Source organism: Gracilinanus agilis, chromosome 1, assembly GCF_016433145.1.
Source record: "Gracilinanus agilis isolate LMUSP501 chromosome 1, AgileGrace, whole genome shotgun sequence".
Lineage (NCBI taxonomy): Eukaryota > Metazoa > Chordata > Mammalia > Didelphimorphia > Didelphidae > Gracilinanus > Gracilinanus agilis.
Window position 1 is genome coordinate 53,290,696 of NC_058130.1, and position 23,024 is coordinate 53,313,719.

General features: G+C 37.8%; 1 protein-coding gene across 2 annotated transcripts in view; it reads left to right on the forward strand.

The window, feature by feature from the left end:
- Window positions 1-23,024, forward strand: part of SETD5 (SET domain containing 5) — a 47,234-nt gene that overhangs the window by 11,887 nt on the left and 12,323 nt on the right. The window contains exons 9-18 of one of the 2 annotated variants that reach the window (XM_044663728.1): window positions 248-365; window positions 1,551-1,660; window positions 4,706-4,958; window positions 5,314-5,397; window positions 5,894-6,148; window positions 7,496-7,816; window positions 8,648-8,890; window positions 14,189-14,318; window positions 18,784-19,037; window positions 22,734-22,790. In XM_044663728.1, coding sequence (XP_044519663.1) covers window positions 248-365; window positions 1,551-1,660; window positions 4,706-4,958; window positions 5,314-5,397; window positions 5,894-6,148; window positions 7,496-7,816; window positions 8,648-8,890; window positions 14,189-14,318; window positions 18,784-19,037; window positions 22,734-22,790 — 1,825 coding nt within the window. The remainder of the gene's footprint in view (window positions 1-247; window positions 366-1,550; window positions 1,661-4,705; window positions 4,959-5,313; window positions 5,398-5,893; window positions 6,149-7,495; window positions 7,817-8,647; window positions 8,891-14,188; window positions 14,319-18,783; window positions 19,038-22,733; window positions 22,791-23,024) is intronic. The other variant, XM_044663813.1, reaches the window with a different exon arrangement.

The window sequence follows — 23,024 nt, forward strand, 5'->3', positions numbered from 1 at the left end:
TGATGACTCCTTTTTGAAACAGATGTGCCTTGCCTTGTCCTTTAAGAAATACTTAATTAAGCCTATACTATGTGTTAAACAGTGCTATGGGCTTATTTTTATTCATTAACCAGAAGCAGTCAAGTGTACAATGTTTCCTAAATTAGAGCATCACAAAGGATGTGTCAGCATATGCTTCATATTTGGAGTCATGGGGTGGCCTTTGCATTTGTGCTAAGAATTACAAGAATTTTCATTGTGTCCCTAGACCATACCCCTTTGTGCTGTTCTACTCCAAATTCAATGGTGTAGAGATGTGTGTTGATGCCCGCACTTTTGGTAATGATGCTCGGTTCATCAGGCGATCCTGTACCCCAAATGCAGAGGTAAGATTTCAGTGGATTAGGCTGTTCTTCCTTTAATGGAAATATAAGCCATCCAGAACAAACTACAGAACTATCCTGCTGATCTCATCCATAGAGATATTGTGTTTTTGGCCTTTCTTGGGGAAGTTTCACACTGATATTTGTGGCCTTTCTTGAGGACGTCTCAAACACTGATGTTTCTATCCTGACAAAAAGAAACTGAATTTACTTTAGAGAGAAAACATAGAAACAGCAAGTGGAATTTTCTAAGGTGAAAAATGGTGAATATTAGTTAGTGACTAGATAGGTAATTATTAACTGTGAAAGATAGCCAAATGGTAGATAATGTTGATCTGGCTTCAAAGACATCATTTAGCCACAACTTCTCAGGCTTGTGTTATTTGTCAATGTAGAAAAGATGTTGTATGCTATACCTTTCTGGATAGAATTCATTAACCAGCATTCACAATAGACCTACAACCAGATGATTGAAGTAAAGAGGGACTAAATGCTTAATGCAAAAGCAATTTAGTGCCATGGTAGAGATTGGAATAAATATAATAATGGTGGCGATTCTAAGGATTAGAGCATTCATTTCCAGGCATGGTCTTGTGACCTCTAGCATGTCTCCATTAATTTCAAATATTTTCAAAACATGTGCAATTATTTAAAAGAACACTCTACTACTCTAGGACTCAGGAGATTTGAGTTATCGTACCAGTTTGGGCTTTCTTTTACTAGTTGTATAATTTCATCAAGAATGTAACCTTAAGTTAACTAACTTGCTAATCTCAGAAGATTGTTATGACAATCAAATGAATGTATTAAAAGTGTTTTGATACTGCATAAGGTTATACCTAATAGCAACTGACATTTACATAGCTTGCTAACGTTTGAACTAGGGCATTATATACTCTCATTTGCTCCTCAGGACACTCAAGGTAAGTATCCTAAGTGTTACTATGTCTGCTTTACAAATTAGCAAACTTGAGACTTGGGTTGTTATATTTGCCCGTGCATGTGTGATGTAGTCACTTTTTTTTAATGCTGTTGCACCAGTTTTGAGGAAGACCTTGCAATCAACCAAAAAATGATACTAAAGAGTTCTTAAAAGTTTGGGAATTATTCATATATGGGCTACTTTTTCTTTTTACAGTGAGTCCCAAGATGTTTTTGATGACTTGATTGTATTCTTTGTTTCTGAAGGTCCGACACATGATTGCAGATGGAATGATCCACCTGTGTATCTATGCAGCCTCTGCTATCACCAAGGATGCAGAAGTCACCATTGCCTTTGATTATGAATACAGTAACTGGTAAGGCCTCCAGAAACCTCTCCCAATACAGTTGTTTCTTTTTATGGTTGAAGATCTGTTGATTTCATTCTGTTCCATATTGTTTGATCCCCTTCTTTGTAGTTGACTTTTCTTATAATATTTAATTTTGAAAAGCATTTTCTATGCAGTTAATTGTGCTATCTAGTGGAAATCAAAAGATATAATGTTGCCAGTGGTTTTCAGAGGAGATAAAAATGACTATTTTACTAAAGAGAAAGTACAAACCAAGAATCATACATAGTTGTAGAACTTAAAAGGGCCTTAAAAATCAAGTCCCTCTCATTTTATAGTTGAGGAAAATGAGGTCCAGAAAAAATCAAGTTATGTCTCTAGGATCATAAAGGAATAAGTATTCAATGGCAGTGCTAGGATCTGAGCCTCAGGTCTTCTGGTTCCCACCCCAAAACTTGATGGTGTTTCTTTTGTGCTAAAAAAGCATACTTGATTCCGCAGTTGACAACTGGTCAGGGGACATGAATAGGCAATTTTCACATGATGAAATCAAAACTATCAACAAGCATATGAAAAAGTGTTGTAAATCCCTCCTGATTAGAGAAATGCAAATTAAAACAACTACCCCTAGCAGACTGGCTGATATGGTAGCAAAGAAAAGTGATAAATGTTGGAGGGGACATGGCAAAATTGGAACACTAACATACTGCTGGTGGAGTTGTGAATTGGTCCAACCTTTCTGGAGGGCAATTTGGAACTATGCTCAAAGGGCTTTAAAAAAATGTCTACCCTTTGATCCAGCCATGCCATTGCTGGGTTTATACTCAAGAGATAATAAGGAGAAAAACTTGTACAGAAATATTCGCACTCTTTGTGGTAGCAAAAAAAAAAATTGGAAAATGAGAGAATGTCCATTGATTGGGGAATGGATGAATAAATTGTAGTATCTGATGGTGATGGAATAGTATTACGCTCAAAGGAATAAAGAACTGGAGGAATTCCATGTGAACTGGAAAGACTTCCAGGAATTGATGCAGACTGAAAGGAGCAGAACCAGGAGAACATTGTACACAGAGACTGATACATTATGGCACAGTCGAATGTCATAAACTTTTCTACTAGCAGCAATGCAATGACCCAAGATAATCTAGAGGAATTTATGAGAAAGAACACCATCCACACCTAGTGAAAGAACTGTGGAACCAGAAATGCATTAGAAAAATATATAATCAATCACATGGTACAATGGGGATATGATTATAATTTGGGGTTAAAAGATCACTCTACTGCAGATATGAATAACATGGAATTAGGCTAACCCAGTGGAACTTCTTGTTGACTGGTGGGGGGATCATGAATAATGTAACCATGGAAAAATATGCTAAGTGAAAAAAGGGGGGAGGAGTACACTTGAGGGATATTAATAGAGACTTCTTAAAAGAAGCTCCTGGGGTTTAATTAACATGGATTACCCTAGGTAAGAAGGGAGTCTCACCAAGAATTTGCCTTTATCTGTACAAGATCCATACAGGATACTAGGTCCCTTCAAAATTTTACTAGTGACCGAAGAGCTTACATTTTTAGCATTATACAACTGCTCGTATTAGAAATATACTAGGATATACTCTTATGATATTCTTTAAGGGCAAAGATTGTTTTTTGTTTTGTTTTGTTTTTTGGTATCTTGTACATAGTGAACACTAAATAAATTACTTGAAACTGAATAACAAATCTTGCTCAAACATTTGGTCTCTCTTCCTTCCCTGTAAGTGTATGTTTCTTGATTATTTCAGATAACTAGATAATTTCAGCCTAGTAGAACAGATTGTCATAATGGATGGGGAATGCTTAATTAAAACCCTGAAATTTGCATAAGTGTGTACATAGCTCCCAATGTCTTAATGCAAATTTTTTTTAAACCCTTGTACTTCCAGTGTATTGTCTCATAGGTGGAAGATTGGTAAGGGTGGGCTATGGGGGTAAAGTGACTTGCCCAGGGTCACACAGCTGGGAAGTGGCTGAGGCCGGGTTTGAACCTAGGATCTCCTGTCTCTAGGCCTGACTCTCACTCCACTGAGCTACCCAGCTGCCCCAATTTATTTTTTAATTTATACTTTTGTCTAAAATTATATGTAGAAATAAGTTTTGATCATTGTTTTCTGACACTTTATAATTCAGATTCTCGCCCTCTAATGCAGGTAGTAAATAGTTTGATATTGGTCATACCAATGCTTTCATGCAATGTATTCATGACTGAAGACACATATCACACTTAAAATTTAAAAACAAGCAAAAAAAAACTACAGGGGGTAGCTGGGTGGCTCAGTGGATTGAGAGTCAGGGCCAGAGATGGGAGATCTTGGGTTCAAGTCTGGCCTTAGACACTTCCTAGCTGTGTAATCCCCAGGCAAGTCACTTAATCCCCATTGCCTAATCCTTACCACTCTTCTGCCTTCAAACCAATACATAGTATTGATTCCAAGAAGGAAGATAAGGGCTTAAAATAAATAAATAAAAATAAAAAACATAGAGTGAAAGATGGCATGCTTTGATCTGTAATCAGATTCTAATCATTTCTTTGGCTGCAAATAGCATTTTCCATCATGTTTTGTCCCATGTTATCTTGGAAACTTGATTTACTGATGTTTAGTCCTTTATAGTTGATCCGTCTTTCAGTATTTCTGTTACTGTATATAGTGTTCTGATTCTGCTCACTTCACATTGATCATCAGTTCACATGATTTTCTAGAGTTTTTTGAAGGCAGTGCAATTTATAACTATTAGAGCTTAAAAACTCTGCATGAGTGTGTCATAGAGTGTGCATTTGAATGGCAAGACTAAGGGTTGTTTTTAACAGTATTTTCTGATTTTGCACACATGGAGCCATATATTTAAATACAGGATTTTGAGACTTATTTATTTGATGTTCCTCCCAAAATGTCTGTGTGGCACTGCATGTCCAGAGATTACCAAAAGAGAAGGCTATACCAATATTTCAAGAGAATGGACCAGTACTGTAAATGATTTTCAGGGACACTGAGGAGAGCACTTGTGTTTGTTTTTTTGGAGCAGTAATTATAAAGTGGACTGTGCATGTCACAAGGGGAATCGGAATTGCCCTATACAGAGACGGAATCCAAATGCTGCTGCAGATCCTCCGCCCCCACCTCCTCTCAGCCTACTATCCATTGGAGCAGAGACAAGACGGCGGAAAGCACGTCGTAAGGAGCTAGAGATGGAACAGCAGAATGATGTTTTGGATGAAAGCAGTAACCAGCAGCCAGAGGAGGCTCCAGAAGGAGTAACTGTAGCCAGTGATAATGAGGTAATTTCTCTTGTTCTTAGGATAGTAATTGGTTGTTAACAGGTGTGACTTCCAAATTAACAGAGTCTGGGTTGCCTCATAAGAGCTCTAGAGTCCCATTGTAATGCTTAGTGCCCTTGATCTCTAGATTGGATCATGAATATCTGCAGTTTTTCTACTTACTACCTTTCAGTTTTCCAAGTTCCACCCTAGGGAATGAGATATATTGTGTTATGAACTATATTGTCCTCTGCCCAATACCTTTTTTTATTAAAGTATAGGAAGTTGTTTCTAGTCACTCTCAGACTAAAAAAGAATTTTACTTGTTATGTCCATTGTTCAAGAATACTGCTGAATGCTAGCCTTTATCTTAAAGGACATAGACAATCCTGAAGAGAAGCTGGAAGAGGAGACAGAAGAGACTGTGGATGAGCAGGGAATCTTGGGCCCTAACAGGAGGGTAAGTATGCCTTTATCATCTCTTTTTATTTCTACTGCCTTCATGCAAACTTTCTCTACATTTTGGTGGTAAACTTATGGCATCTCCTTTCTAAAGCAGAGATACTTTCAAGCCAAAAAATACTTGTATGTTCTCTAGTCAGCCTATCACCTTTCAATTACATTTTTTTTTATTTTTAAGCAAGTTATTCATTTGGTTTTGATTTTTTGTGTACATATCTTTAATTTGTAATTGTATTATAAACTTCTTTGAGGATCAAGGTAATATTCTCGTACACATTTCTTTGTCCCTTATTGATCCAGCTTAGTGCCTGTTGTCAAGTGTCTTCTCACCCTGGTCAAACTGATTCATCTGAATTTCTATCTATATATTGTTTCCATGATGTTTTTCTCTTCTAAGTTGATGTGTTCTTTAGATTTCAACCAGTGTTCTTGTTCTACTTTCTTGTTTTCTGAAGTCCTTGGTTAATGCTCCATCCTCCCTCCCTTTTCCCCAGTCTCGAGAAGAGAGAAAAGTTGAAGCAATCATGCACATGTTTGAAAATTTAGAGAAGAGGAAAAGGCGACGAGAGCAGCCACTGGAGAGGGGCCGCCTAGACGTAGAGGTGACCCCTGGCTCTGAGGTTCCTGTGCTAGAAGAGTCAAAAACAGAGAGCTCTGAACCTGAAGACAGAAACTCGGCTTTCAGTGTGCCTGTCCCAGGCCCCCAAAATAACATGGGGGTAAATACTCGGAGGTCTGCTCAAGCAGGGGTAAGAGGAACAAAAGGGCCAAGTCTTTGAAGGACTTGTCATTGTATTATTCAAATTCTATATCCTGTGGAATTCATAATGTAGAGGTCCCCAAACCACCTATGCTATCCTGTGATAAGTGGAATAGTTTTAATTTTGCCCAACATTATATACAAGGCAGTTTAAGCTCTTTACATCAACACTTAAAGCTGACATTTGGGATTAAAGAGGACAGGTAGTCAGCTAGAATTGAATGATTATTTGTAATGACCAGAAACCTTTCACAGAAAATCTTTTCTAACAAGAGACATCATTCTGTACTGACCCTCCTTATATCATAATTAAATCCTTATAATGCTCCATTCCTCAAAAACCACATACTTTCCCTTCCTGCTATTAACCCTAAATGCTAGACTATAGAAAACCAAAAGGCTTTATTTATTTATTTGTTTGTTGCGCAGGAATCAAAACCAAACTCTCCCTTTCCCAGTGCCCTTCTATTAAGAACCCTAAAAGGTACCTAATAATGGCTAGCATTTCTATAGTGCATTAAGACCTACAAGGTGTTTTGCATATAATTTCATTTACTCTCCATACAGCCCTAGGAGTTGTACAGTGCTATTAATCCCTATTTGACAAATAAGGAAACTGAGGCTGGGGGAAGTTAAGTGACTGTCCAAGGTCACATAATAAATAGGTATCTGAAGCAGGACTTGAACTCAGATTTTACTAACTGTAAATTCAGCACTTTATTCACTGTGCCACATACCTGCCCAAGCTTAATTCCAGTTAATTGTATGTCTCCTCCAGAAAAGCCCATAAGCAATAGGATTACCAGATTGTCTTCACAGCTTACATTTATATAGTGCTTTAAGATTTGCAAACTACCATACATACATACGTACATACGTACATACATACATACATACATACATACATACATTTTCTCATTTCTTTTTTTTTTTCTTTAAACTCTTAACTTCTGTGTATTGGCTCATAGGTGGAAGAGTGGTAAGGGTGGGCAATGGGGGTCAAGTGACTTGCCCAGGGTCACACAGCTGGGAAGTGTCTGAGGCCGGATTTGAACCTAGGACCTCCTGTCTCTAGGCCTGACTCTCAATCCACTGAGCTACCCAGCTGCCCCCATTTTCTTATTTCTTAATTCCCTTTCAGAAATTGGACAATTATTGCCTATTTGATTGGGCTCTTTAAAATACATACAAGTGTAGGGTGTGTGGTTAGAGTTTGGGGGGTTCTTGAACTTGAGAGTTTAAAATTAGTGTTTCTGAGTTTTTCTTGTTTATCTTTGGGTACTCAGAAGGAAGTTGCTGATAATAAATTTCTAAGATCTTCATGTTGCTGTTATAGGATACCAGTGCCGAAAAACCTATTATCAAGCCAACTCCATCAAGACCCTCTAGGCCTCGACCCAAAAGTCGAATTTCTCGGTACCGGACTAGTTCAGCCCAAAGACTAAAGCGTCAAAAACAGGCCAATTCACAGCAGGTGGAATTATCACAAGTTCTTCTGGATGAGGGAGGAAATGGCAACTCGGTGACCCCAGCTGAAGTTGGAAGTGTGGACAATATAGGAGAAAACAGGCCATTGATGGGGTCTGACCCAGCAGTAGTATTGGCTGCTGGAACCCAGGTTAACCGGGCTGTTTTCAAATACCCTAAAACCAAAAAGGTAAGAAATGTTATCAGATTGGTATTGCCAGGCCTGTGTCTTAAAACAAGAGAACCTGTAATACCTGAGAGTGAGAGAGCTATATATTTGTTGTGCTAAGCTATTCTAATGTTAAAAGTTTTTAGAAGAGGCAGTTGGGTGGCTCAGTGGATTGAGAACCAGACTTAGAGATGGGAGGTCCTAGGTTCAAATGTGAATGCAGATACTTCCTAGCTGTGTGGCCCTAGGCAAGTCACTTGACTCCCATTGCCTAGCCCTTACCACTATTCTGCCTTAGAACCAATATTCAGTATCATTTTTTTTTTAATTTTTATTTTTTAAGCCCTTACCTTCCATCTTAGAATCAATACTGTGTGTTGATTCCAAGGCAGAAGAGTAGTAAAGGCTAGGCAATTAGGCAATTGGGGTCAAGTGACTTGCCCAGGGTCATACAGTTGGGAAGTGTCTGAGGTCATACTAGGACCTCCTATCTCTAGATTTGTGGAGTATTAATTCTAAGATGGAAGGTAAGGGTGTTTTTTTGTTGTTGTTTGTTTTTAAGTTCTTGGGAAAGTGGTTTGATATGCAGTTTTCTTTCTATCCTGATATTTCATTTAAATTAAAGATATATCAGATAATTTATTAGTGAGCTGTAAAGAGAAGAGACTGTGGAAAATATATTCTCAGGTAGAAAGGATTGTCAAAAGCAATTTTACCTTAGAAGTTTGGGGAAGAACTGGTTTCCAACTTCTTTGATCTATTTAGTTGCAGTCCTTTCTGTCCTGTCTGTTTTTCCAGATTACACTGCTGTATTCTTCTACAGCATCTTCTAACAATATTTCTCTGCCTTAGTATCTAGTTACAGAATGGCTGAATGACAAAGCAGAGAAGCATGAGTGCCCAGTTGAGTGCCCTCTACGGATTACCACAGACCCCACCGTGCTGGCCACAACCCTCAACATGTTGCCTGGTCTTGTCCATTCCCCGTTAATTTGCACCACCCCCAAACACTACATCCGCTTTGGCTCGCCCTTCATTCCTGAGAGGCGTCGAAGGCCCCTCCTGCTTGATGGCACATTCAGCTCCTGTAAGAAGGTATGCCCAGGCTTATGTTGTTTTCTCACCTAGGCTACCTATACTCCTGACTTACCTAACTTGCTGGCTATATACTCTCCAGATAGCTATGTCCTTGATATGTGGGCTTATGATGAATTAGTTATCCTTCTATGAATACTAATGCATCAAGAAATCATTGGGGCCAAGGTGGAGTGTGTACTACATTCTAGATGATCAAATTTGTGAGTATTTGTTGTTGCCTTTTGTGAGATCCCTTGAAATTGCTGAGTGAAAGTGAGTAACAGTTGACTGTAGGTAGCAGGGGGGGGGGGGGGGGGGGCGGGGGAGAGAGATCGATCTTGATTCTTGATTGGAATTTTCATCATATGATTATAAGGAACCAGGTCCTTTAGCATTCTTTTGTAAATGAAAAGCTAAGTCTTACCTTTTAAAGTAACTCAATCATTATCATCTGATAGAGGTTAGAAAGAAAAAAAATGAGTTATAACTGGTGAGATTCCTGTTTTTTGAACATTCCCTTAATGCAATTGACTGTATTACTTGAATTGTTGATTCCCCAGTGTCTATGGGGTAAACTGAGAGTACCCCCCCTTGCCTATTGTATTTGAATCTAGCTGCAGTGATGCCTGTTTGCTCTTATGTCACATTCTTCATGAATTCTCCATAGGCCTTAGGTATTTTCCAGAGTTGTTTCTCAGGAGATGGTCCCTTGCCTGCTCAGTGTAGGGGTGACCTTTTAATGCCCTGACCCTATTACCAGAACTTCAGGAGAGCATTTTCCTTGGAGGCAGAGTCTGTTCCCTGGAACTCCCTTTTCTCTTATCCTCAGATCTGGATTCAGGCTGCTTTCCTCAGTGTCTGCCATGGCTGACAGCCACATTGCCCTCCTCCACTGGAACTATAGCATCACATACATGAGGATGTTCCATATAAATTATTTGATGTGCTGAAGCCTCCAACTCCAGGCAGGTCCTTCCTGACCCCTCCACACTTACAGCTTGCCTCCTCCCTTGCAGAGCAGAAATAATTTGGGCAGTGGGGAAGGAACAATGAGGGTGGGAAAAGGGGGTAGGGAAGGGATAAGCAAAGAGGGTGGGATACAGAAGGGAGGAGGGCACAGGGATCATAGAGAGAGGAAAGGCACCCACTGCTAGTCTAGCAGCACTCACCAAGAGTGTGGGCTCCTTCCTTCTTGCATGCTTTATTGAAGTATTGGTGACCCTCATCAATTTGTATGGGAAATTTTCTGAAGTGAATTTAGTGGAACTTAAGGTACTTCTGAACAGCTTAGAGAGATTTCAGTAGTTGTTGACTCTCATAATGAGCAGCTTTATTATTTGTACAAGTAGTGGTGGCATGCTTTTTACAAAAATGTCCCAGAGTGCTTTAAAATAATTTTTATTGGATATTTCTCAAACTAGAGAAAAGAGGGCTTTCATCTCAAGGTACTTCCTTATACATAGACCATCAGGTAGCCTATCATCTCTGATGCTATCTGAAAAGAAAAGCAAGTTTGCCTAACAAATACTTAATAAGTCTCCATTGTTTTTAACATTCTTCCCACCCTATTTTAACTAGAATGTGATGGGCACAAGCCTATGTACTGATTAGGAGTGTTAAAAGCCTAGATAGCACATTTTTATGTTCTGCATGTTTAGTATTGACTTTGTAGAAATTAGCCAACTTCATTTCTAAGACTTAGGAAAACAGTCTTTAGTCAAAAGTAGTAGGTGAAATATGATTTAGGACACATAGAGAAAATATTTCCTTTTGTTTGTCATTAACCGGCTATGCAGAACTAGATATAATGAACTCTTGAGAGGATTAAGTACTTAAACATGTTACCATAGTAAGTAATATAATATCCTTCCCTGCCCTATTAAAGATCAACGACTATCTGAGAGGAGTTAAATATTCTTTCTTAGAGGAGACTGGACCAGATTTGTATCTTTGGATCCCTTTAATTCTATACTGACTATAACATCAGCTCTCCTTTGCCTTATATTTATTCCTCTACTCATCTTACTTACCTGAATGGACACCTGAGGGAGTTAAAAGATGTGGTTGTAGCCATGTCACATATGGTGGGCAGAGACATTTCTTTGAGCTGTCTTGTTTGTATATGTTAACTACCTCTTATCTTTGTAACTTGGCAAAAGGATAGTATTCTTACTTAGACCAGAATTTTTTCTTTAGTCTTCAATGTTTTCTTTATCCTCTTGTCATCTGTATTGCTTTATGTGGAGTATGTATAGTCACTTTTCTCTTAAGAGCATCAGAACAATCATAATTAAATACTTCTGTATCTTAAAAGAATTAAAATATTAAAAAAATTTTGTGAGAATACATCATGGTTTTAATGAAATAATCATAAACAACATATATGTAGTATTTTAATGTTTATGAAGCAGTCTACACATACCCCAAGATGTTTTTCCCTGTTTATTTTAAGAAGAAACTGAGACTCAGAAGTTAGACTTGTCTAAAGTCACACTACTAGAGGCAGAATTCAAACTCAAGTATTCCTCAATCCAAAGGCATTATTCTTTCCTCTATATCGGGTTGCCTTTCATAAAGAATGTGAAAAAACATCAGCATAAACTATTGATTTGGAATACACTTTTTGCCTAAACTATCTAAATATGAAACCTACATATATCCTAGTTAAGAATAATAGGTATTATATCAAATAAGAATACAATTTCAGGAAAATAAGCAAACCAATTAAATCTTCTGATTAGTAACTTAAATTAGATGTACCCTTTAAAAAAGGGGAAAAAATGTAAGGAAGGGTATAGAATTTTAATTTCTTTGTAAAGAATTCATCTTCAAAGGAAGGAACTGAGCATATTTCCTTGATTGTATATAAAAATTATATTAAAATCTTTGAATATATTGGTTTCTTGAGAAAAGTCTATTCTACCTTTAAGAGGGAAACTAAAAACTAGTTCATGCAAAGAGATCCAACATAAGTCCAAGTTGTATCATTTTGATCCCCAAAATATCTAGAATGAATTAAATTTATTATTTATTATGTAATTGAACTTATAGGTTAATGTTAAACTGGAGGGGATGGGAGTGGGGTGAGGTGGGGTGGGGTGGGATGGGGTGGGTCTTGCGATTTCTTTTCAGTGGATAGAGATTCCTGAAAGGCACTATCCTACCAATAATGCCCCACTACGTTCTCTGTAAATCTCTGAAATAACATAAAAAAAGCTATGGATAGAGATGGCTATCATTGTTGATTCATTAGAGCACTTACTGTTTATTTGAAGCAAAGCCCTTTGAACAGAACTTAATAGTGTAAAATAAAGATTTATTCATTTTAATTATGTATACTTGTCTTCACATACTTTCAAAGTAGCAAATATTTGAATATCTGCTGGGTGCTCAATACTCCTTAAGGTATTTGGGCCAGGGTTGGGAGGAATGCCAAAAAACTGTAAGATACTAATGTAATAAACTCCTGAAGGACAGGGATCATCTAGCAGAGAACAAGATAGACATACATGGAACAGTCTGTAACAAACAAGGTTAGAGATAGGCAACAGTGCCAGAACTTGCCATTCAGAGAAGGTTATAATGGTTCAGAAAGGGGAGTTAGTCATTTTCAGAAATACTATACATATCAACCAGAAGAGTTTTTAGTCTAGGTTTTAAATCTTTAGATTTAATTGGAACTTTTTAGGAATAAAGATTCTTTATAGAATCCTAGAATACTATGAAAAGCTCTAGAGAATTTGCTAATAGATATTCAAACTTAAGTGCTGTGGGGTATTTACATTGCTTGTGACCTCCCTGCCTGAACTCTTAGTGGTTTCATGTTACCATATCATTAGAACCAATTAAATTTTTTTAGACTAGCCTACTTGGCATTTAAAATCCCCAAAATGATTAAACTTCTGTCCAGACAAAGCTTAGTGACCTCAGATGAGTTCAGGCTGCTCCAAAAAAAAGGAGATCCAAAATAGAGGACATCTACAGCAATGAGGATTGTCATTTATTTTCTTTAGACTCTTATTTTCAATATCCTCATTTCTACAATGATGTGATTGAACTATGAATTTCAGTCTGGCTGTGATTTTGTGAAACTAATGTTTTGAAGGTAAGAGGTCAGAGCCTGCATTTTTCTGACAAACATGGTATCCTAAAAAGTGGATATTTACCAAATGACCTTTTAGGGAGATGCTTTTATATACTTAACACTCCTCTTGGTGTTCATAATTTTATTTTTGTCATTTGACATACAGCCAAGATACCATATGATACTTTCAAGGAAAACTTGACATTTTTTAAACGGTTTTTCTAGAAGAATGGCTTGAGTCTCCAAGAGTGAAAATTTGTTAGAATTGCTCTATTTTGGTGAAGAGAATATTTACTTACCTGTAATTTTGTTCTCTCAAGATGTAAAACTATGATTATTCACCCTTGCTCTTCCCATTTGGGGGAGGGTTTGACTCAGAAATTGATGTTTATCAAAATCCAATCTGTCTTGTGTTAGGGCAGGAGAGCCACAGAGTGGTGAGATCCTACAACTGTGTATCTTAAGAGAACACAAATTAGAGGTAAGAAATTTTTTCTCTTCCACAGGATACCTAATTTAACTATCCTAACCTTATACAGTCTGACCCAAATGTTCCTTATTTTCACTCTTAATATAGGCACTGATAATCACTACAGAAATTTGCAGATGGTTAGAGAGCCTTTCTCTTTGACTTTTCCCCATTTGGTTTCTGCCAAAGGTTATTAGCATTAATTGTGCATAATTTAATTGTAGCGGTTGTCAGAAAGACACTATAGGATGTTGCATTTGAGAGTTGAATCAGTGGGAGCATGTTGTGATATTTGTCATGGAAAATTATTTATTTTCAGATTCCTCCTATGAATCTCTTACCTCTTGAGGAGGTATTTTCAGGTTGGAGCAAGTGACATTTAGAGATCCTTGGGGTGTTTTTTGTTTTGTTTTGTTTTTTGTTTTAAGTTGGTTGACTTTCAGTTTGAGAATGGGCTCTGAAGGAAATTTCATAATGCCTCAGTAGTCCACAAAAATTGAGGAGAACTTCAGTTGTCCATTGATTTTTATTATTCTGGACCCCATTCTAAAAGCCAATTTTCCTGGCTTTTCTTTTTAAGGGATTGATTGAGCAGTGTGTTATACTGAAGCACAGGATGTGAATATGTGTTAGTTTGTAAAATTAAGTTTGTGGATTGACGTTTCTCACTAATTAACATGGTAACCTGGTTAATATGCTTTACATAGGTCAACATGTTTTTAAAAAGTATTATCACTGACCATTTATCGAACCTTTATTTCAGCGCTGGATGAAGCAAGCCCTGGAAGAAGGGATGACTCAAACCTCATCTGTACCCCAAGAGAGTAGAATTCAGCATCTATACCAAAGCAATGAGAACAGTAATTCTTCTAGCATCTGCAAAGACAATGCAGGTATAAATGCTTGAGTATAACTACAGGAATGTATACTAGACAAAGTATTGATTTAAAAGCAGGAAAATGCTAATTCCTTAGAATTGGGAGGAGTTGTAGTAGTTGTTGTACAGCCCTGGACACTCAGAATTCTGATTCCTTCCAGTTTTCACTTGGCATCATCTCTGTAAGGAATTTATTCTTTTGTAATACCAAGATAGTCATACATGACTCTTGTAAGTAGTTATAAAATTAATAAGGTTTATGGTTTGGTTTTTTTGAAGCGAAGTCCCATGGCCTGGTGGATAGAGAAATCTGCCTTGGGGCCTGCCTTTTATGTTTAAGACCTGCTTCTGACACACACTGGTTGGATGTGTGACCCTTGGCAAGTCATTTAACTTCTCAATTCCTTAGGCTATTCAGTCTAAGACATAAGTTGCAGAAAAGTCACCATTCTGCATTAATAGAAGGAATTTCTTCTGGGACTTCCTAAGATGTGTGAAATCATAGGGCCATATAAAAGATTTTCTTAAATTATAGATCTTGATTTCTAAAGTGCTATATAAAATGTCCAGGAGCAATATGATGTAATGTATAGAGGACCAGTCATGGAGTCAAGAAGTCCTGGGTTCAAATCCCTCCTTTGTGGCTTTGGTCAGATTCAGGCAACTGTAAATTGCAGATTGATTGCTAATCATTTTGCATTTTGGGGGTAGAATTTTTTCTCAGGAGTGCATTCTGCCAGTGTAGGTTAATAACTTTTCTGCTGTTTCTATATTTATTAGTGTGAGAATTTACATATGCTCAATCTTTTTAAAAAAAAGGAAATTATATTTCTGTCTTAAATAGTTATTTTACATCTATCTTTTCAGAGAAAGCGATCTCAAATCAGGGATCAATTTTCCCAGGACGACAGACAAGGAGCTAGACAGTGTACAGATAACTGCAGAATTGGTTATGAAAAGGTTAGATTAATTGTAAGTGATAGGTCCAGGATTGCCCATTTATATAAGAAAGGAGCAAGGATCGGAGATGATTTTCCTCCTTCCTGACAGAATTGTAGATAAGTGAGTTAAAGGTCTTTAATGATGATACATCTCCCAGTAAAGGTGGAGCATGTCTGACTGGAACATTTAGTCCATTTATGTTAAGTGCCTTCTCTGTGTCCGGCACTTTGCTAAGGACAGGGGATATGAAGAAAAACAAAGGTCAAATAACCGTGTACAGACAAATTGTTATATAGGATAAATTGGAAATAAACAACCAGTTAAGGACCTCTGTTTAAGGGGAGTTAGGAAAGATTTCCTGTAAAAGTTGGGATTTTACCTGGGACTTGAAGGAAGCTAGGACACAGAGATGAGGAAGGAGTGAATTCTAGGTATAGGGGGCATGTCCAGAATGGGGAAATGGAGCCTTGTTCATGGAACAGCAAGGAGGCCAATGTCACTTGTTTACAGAGTGCCAAGGAAGGTATAAAGAAGACTGGTGGGGTGATATGAAGGGCTTTGAATGTCAAATAAGATTTTTTAGTTGATTCTAAAAGTGATAGGGAACCACTGGAGTTTATCAAATAGTGGGGAGGGGAAGGAGGGTACAGGTAGAAGTAGGGAGGAAGACGTGGTTAGAATTGCTGTATAGTAAGATTACTTTGGTAGCTGAATGGAGAATAGACTGAAGTGAGGAGAGATGTAACAGGAATAGCAAGCTTGTAGGAGTCAGATGAGAAAGGCCTGTGTACTAGAGCGTTTAGAAATGCCATAGGAGAGAAAGAGGCATATATTTATAGAAAAGATAGAAGTAAAATTGACAGGTCTTGGCAACAGACTGGATATGGGCAATGAGAAGAGAGTGAGGAGTTGATGATGACAAGTAGATTTGTAAACCTCGGCTGCTGGGAGGACTGTAGTAGTGCCCTTGACACTCTTATGTAAGTTAGAGAGGAAGGTAAAGGTTATGAGTTTAGTTTTGGAATATGTGATAGAGGGACAAGAGTTTTAGAGGCCAACAGAGAGGTTAAGGCTGGAAAAGTAAATTCAAGAATTATCAGCATGACAATAATAATTGAATAGATAGGGGCCAATAAGATCATTAAGTAAAATAGGATAGGGAGGAGAGAAGAGGGCCTATGACACATCCTTGAAGGAGGAATGACCTGAATGACTAGCAAAGGAGAATAAGAAGGAGTGGTCATCACATGGTACTATTCATTAATGATATTATATATTCATTAATATATTATCCTTTAATCATTTTAATTTATTATAATATTTGATGTTAATATTCCTTAATATATGATTATATTCATACTATTCTTTCCTAGTATCATGAAAAACAAGAGAAAAGAGAAGAGGGGGACTTACAGTATAGAAGCTATAGAAAGGTCAAAAAGAAAAAGCCATTCTATTTATCAGTTAAGAGATCATTACTGACTTTGGAGATGGCAATTTCAGTGAATGATAAGGATGGAAGTCAAACTTCAGAGCTAAGAGGAGTCAGTAAACTTTTATTAAGCATCTACTGTGTACCCAGAATTCTGCTAAGTGAGGAATGCAGACATGGGTAAGGGATGATTCCTGCCATAAAGGAGTTCACAATCTAATGGGGAAAGACCATACACCTAAAGAAGCTGAAAAGAGGGGAGGATGGGGGACTGGGGAAACATCCAATGTGGAAAAGTCAGAGAACTTCCAAAAATAGTTCAGCCAGTTCAGGATTGGAATGTTTTGACTGGGTTCCCTCCTTTCTATTTAATAGAGATTTTGGATTTTCTAGCTCTACCTTTCAGTCAGAGGGACTGAGGTTGGGGCTGATGTGATTTTATAAATAGAAGTGGTTTTTTCAGTAATGAGAGGTGCAGGGTGAAGAAGACTGAGAGATTGGAGAAGACTGAGAGAAATCCCAAAGTAGGGCAGCCAGGGGAGAAATGAGATTGAGAGGAAAGTAGAGGTACCTTTTATGGAAAGTCTTTGCTTTCTTAAGGAGTTTAGCTGCAAAAGAGAGGTATGGGATGATAACTTAGGATGGTTAGGTCTGTCAAGTGATGTTTGAGGAGTCATGGGCAGGTTTGTAATGCTATACAGTAATAACAGATTTATTGAAATGAGATTAAATAGGCCAGAGGCAAAGTTTCAATACTCAAGTAACAGTCATTTAGGAAGAAGCATTGAAATCATTAGTTTATATCAGCTAAAAGGATGGTGAGACATTAATATCCTTTGGTATAATTATGTTGTAATTCAGATAGGACCTCCTCTCTAATAGCTTTTTTTCCTTTTAAATGCCCAGCTGCCGGTAGGGTTATGTTATATAGAAACCCATCTTGGAGCTGATAAAGAAGCACAATGAGAGGACCTTACATACCTCAAGTAGAATGGAATTGAGGATTATTGGGCAACAATGATAGCTCAGCTCCTGCTGTAGTTCCTAACCTTATACCTTGAACTTTGGGAATATTTTTGCAGGAGTTTCTTGCAGGCCAGAAAAGAGAGAGGTGAGAAATCATACTGTTTCATATATAATGAACAAAGTAAAAGAATTTGAAATACTGAAATTGAGTCAGAAGAAAATTTAAGGGGAAGCAGAAGACTATATACCAACTAAAGACCTAAATATAATCCAAGCAGGATTCTGGAAGGTTGTGAAGCTGAGGTCAGGTCTTCTCTGAACTCCACCTCACAACTTTTCATCTCATAAGAGAATCCAGTATCTTCAGGAACAGGGAAACAGCTGAGCAGTTGACAAACTTAAAGCAGATCCCTTGTTAAGGGATCCTGCCTGTTTGAATAATAGCTCTTAGCATAAGTGAGGATATATAAATTGTGATTTAGTCTATGAAGTCTTTTTACAAGAAAATTTGGATTATTTTCTAAAAGAATGTTTAGTCTATTTTTTTTCTTTCTCGACATTTTTACAGGATTTATTCATGTATTAGTGATAATTTTTAAAACTAGGAAATAATCTAAAATTGAGGGCCCAAGTATGAATTGGGAAATTCTCTTTTCTACTAAGTTTAGAAAAGGCAGAAGAAAACTATTAAGAAGTTGACAAAGGCAAGAGCCAAGATTCATTGAGAATACTTAGGTGAGGTAGGGATTAATGATAGAATTGTTGGAGTGGGGCAGAGATGTGAAAAGTGTTTATAAAAATTGACATTATTCTGCCTGATAAGTTTGAAGGCTTTCATAGGCTCTTGTTAAGGAAGTTGCCTTTTTAGTTTGGGCTGAAAGAGAGTACTATTTGAGTGAACCTTGGGAATAGACTTTTGGGTTTATAGTTTCCCTAAGAATTTGGGAGGGCTTTGGAAATTACAGTGGGTGACATAAGTGAAATTTTGTGGGCTTTCTTTGATAGGGATAGTTACTAATGGAACAAGAGTCCCAATAGAAAGGAATTTAAAAGCATTGTGGGTTGGAGATTAATGACTTTATTGCAGATCCTCCTGTTAAGCTACAGTTTCAAATTCTCATCCAAGCTTTGTATTTCACAGACTTACTGAGCCCATTAAAGAAATGGAAGTCTCGATATCTGATGGAGCAGAACGTTACCAAGTTACTGAGGCCTCTGTCTCCGATCACACCTCCACCTCCCATCCCTTCCATTCCCAGCTCGCAGAGCCCACAGCTTACTGTGCCCTGCCCAACCCTTCCAGGAGAGGAGGAATGTCGGAATGGATATGGCCTAATGTTCTCACCAATTCCATCTCTCGCTACTAGTCGCTGCAATACTCCCCTGCAGTTTGAGGTAATTGGAGTTTGGTGTTGGGAGGGGCCAGATATGAAGATTCTGTACATTATACACCCACAACAGCTGTAATCATTCCACAAATGTGTCTAATCATGTGCCTCACACTGTCTCTGCAAGTGAGAACTCTCAAGGCCACCTCTTAGCCTCACATCTTGGGAACCACCACCATTCTCCACAGAACAGAATCAGTGATACCACCCATCCCATTCCCTTTCTTTTGCATGCCAGTTCATGAGCCTTCAATCCTGCTGGCAGTGAGCATGCTGGCCTTCCTGCTTTTATCTGTAGTGTGCCCTAAAAATGAGCCTCTAGCCCCACAGAGCAGCCACCTGACACCAATCTGAAGATGCTAGTTAGACTGGCTAGGGAAGAGTCTTCCCTCATCCTTCCCCGCTTTTAAAAAATTTTCATATTGCTGCCTCATTCTATAGTTTCATGGAACATTGTGGCACATGAGTGTTTTCATGTTCACTTCATTGTCTTGTTCAGAAATGAGGGGTAGGCAAATGGCTATGAACAGGCAGTATCACATTTTTATCATCTGTTGTCCAGTGTATGATAGAAATGTATCTCAGTTTATACTTTAGCTCTTTCTAAAAATAATCCTAAACCACTTGGGATTTCAGCTTGTGTGACAAGAGGTTTGCTGAGTAGAATTTCATTAAACATCCATCTATGCATGTTGCTTTAATAGGTGTCATACATAAACTAAAAAGACACCACCTCTTCCTGCTTTTCTCAGCAAAGTCTGTTCTAACTGAGCATGCTCAGCTCTGCCCCTAAGGCTCTGCCTGTATGTAGATCTCATTCCTCCAGGTGTTCTTGTTTAGAAGTGAGTATTCTATAGCTGATCACAGAGTTAGTTATCTCTGCCTTTCCTCCAAAGCTTAAGTGAGTGCTTGGCCTGAAGCACAATGGATCATAGAATGCCAGGTCAGAAATATTGTAGATTATTCACAAAATTGCCACCTTGGAATTAACCTTTGCAGGCCCAGATTATATGATTTATGGAGCACATCAAATTCTTTTGACTATATCTTAATGGTTGCAATTAATTTTTCCAGAGATTTTGCCATTTAAGCAAATAACTCTTCACTAGATTCCTCTGGAGTTTGTTATTAAGCCAACCAATTCACTCTTTGAATTTTGGCCTCATTTGTATTTATAGTTGAAACTAACTCTTCAATTAACAAATTTGAAGTTTCATAGTAGGAAGATTTCACAGAATAAGTTCTCCCTTGGGAGAAGCAATTGTTTAGTAATAAGAACCAAATTAAATTTTTTTTTTAAACCCTTACCTTCTGTCTTGCTACTTAGTATCAATTCTAAGGCAGAAGAGCAGTAAGGGCTAGGCAATTGGGGGTAAGTGACTTGTCTGGATTCACACAGCTAGGAAGTACCTGGGGCTAAATTTGAATACAGGGCCTCACATCAATAAGCCTAGTTCTCAATCTACTGAGCCACCTAATTGCCCCTCTATTTTATTAATATCCAATCTCTTTTTGAGAATCAATTTAGCCATTCAGCCCATTGTTCCCATTTTTCACCACTTTAAAAGGAATCTTACTTTCTCTGACTCTGGGACACAGTAACACCAAAGCTTCCCAGCTGCAGTAGTCCACAAATAAGTTTAGGTTATGCCTATTCATTTAATTTTTCATGGGTGGTATCTAATTTTTATTTTAAATATCAAGAATTTAGAGAACTTCTTATTAGTTGAATTTAATACTTGGTGTATCGCCTATGCAGCAGGAGATTGTTATTACCAACCTCCTAAAACTAATTTTATTATCTGTTCTTTAGTATAACATTGAAGCAATATTTAGTAAGCCTCTTATAGATTTGTATAATTCCTCTCTCCCCAAAGCAGAAAGCATTGAAATCAATAGACATTTAAATATCATTGTGCTAGGCACTAGGGCTACAAAGACAAAACCAAAATTGTCCTTGCCTGTGAAGAACTTACATTTTACTAAGTGAATATATGTATAGAGATAAGTAAATACAAAGTAATTTTAGGAAGGAGACAGCACTAACAACTGTTCTAAAATCTGATTTAAAGGAAAATTAAAGCTTTTCTTATCAGTAAAGCAAAAACTTCATCTTCCTGGCCTGTTCCATGTCACTGCACTAATTGCCATGTTTTCCTATATTCTAGTCCAGGGGTAGAGGGAGTCATTTGTTTGTGAAGGGATTAGATCCAGAAGAAAAAAGAAAGCAAACAAAAACAGACCACAGCTTAATTACAAAGAGTTTTGGTTTTGAAAGAGGAAAGTCAAGACAAGTTCAACTTTTCCACTTAACAAATTTTAAAGAATAAGAAGTATGATTGTTTTCTCCATTGAGTAGAACATAGACTTAACTGACCATGATAGAGAAGTATAATAATTTTGAGTTGGGAGGGAGAGACTGGAAAATTTTAAGCTATTCAGGACCATGTCAAAAAAACTTTGAGTCAAAAGAAGGGAGGGATTTTTGGAAAGTTAAATGTGAAAGACTAGAGAAAGACAAAATCTCTCTCACCTATCCCTAATCCTAATCCCTACAACCTTCCCTCCGTCCCCCCTTTCCCAGATTTTGCTCCAATGCTTTTGGCCTACATCCACCCTTCCATCCAACAGCTTGACAAAAATTCCCAATTCAGGTCCCCAGATCCTCCATATTCCTCCATCAAGACTCCTGTGCTGAAATTAAGACTATTTTACACTACCACTGGCCACCATTTACCAAGCCCATAGCTCCATCTGCTTTTCAACTTTTCATTTGGGCAAAGTCAGTCCAGTATTATACTAGCTTTTGCACCCGTTCTGACAGCCTAGATCTTACTATTGCAGTCATTTAGTTTCTATCTCCCCAATCGAAATCAAAGAAACACTCTTAATAGTCTTACCATGTTTATCTTTGAGGGTGACATTGCAAGGTGAAGCTCTACGTATGTTTTTGTATGATATCAGGCCCAGCATCTTTTACTGGAACTCTTTCAGATCTATAATAATATATTTGTGAATTTCAGTATCTGGGAGAGATGATTTGGGAACCTGATAAGACACTTGTTTGGAAGGAGAGGAAAGGTTGTGGTGGGTTATAAGAAATTAAGCCAAGAGCTAAATATGACCGTTTCAAATTCCTATTCCTAATACATAACCCTTGAATAGCTATTCAGAACAGGAGTTTCCTTAGTTCAGAATATTACTAGAAATTTAAGCAGCATTATTCCTCTCCCCCACAACCCTCCCCTCTTGATCCATTGAAAGATAAGAGGAAATGGAGGAAAAATGAAGGAAGCCATTTTAGCTAATGGAGAACTGTAGAATGCCACCAGTAATTAAGTTAGGTGCCATCTCATGACTCAAAAATCATAGGTTGCCAACCTCTGACCTAGAATATAAAGAAATATCATACTGTAGAACCATACCAATCTAACTCAATTATTATCCCCTTGGGATATTTAGTTGAAACATGGAAAAAAATAACAGTTGATTTGATTTAAATGCTTTCTAAGGCACTAGGAAGCATTTAACATACCAAGTCATTGACCATTGAGATGAGTTCTACGGTTGAGTATTTCCCCTGTGCATTCTGATAAGAAAAGTCATGGCTAACATCTATGCTTGCTTTTACTTTATTTTTTTTTTTTTGTTTTGCTTCTTGACTTTGAGTAGATGAATAACAAGATGCTTTTCCCTCCTCTAGAACATATCCTCCCCTGAGAGTTCCCCTGCGCATAGGCCCGAGTCCCTGTCACCCGAGGTAGTTATCACACCATCTCAATCACACTCGGAGGCTGAGAGTGAGTGTGCATGAGTGTGGACCTGAGTGTGTGGGGAGGGACCAAGGGAAGAGTGTGAATGGGGTTATGGGCTGGAGGGTGGCTGACCTTTCCCAGTAAGTTGAATGAATCTTAGAATGTGTGACTGCTCAGGATTATCAAATTATAGATCAAGGAAAGCCAGGTGCCTGTATGGTTTGCATGTGGAACAGTGA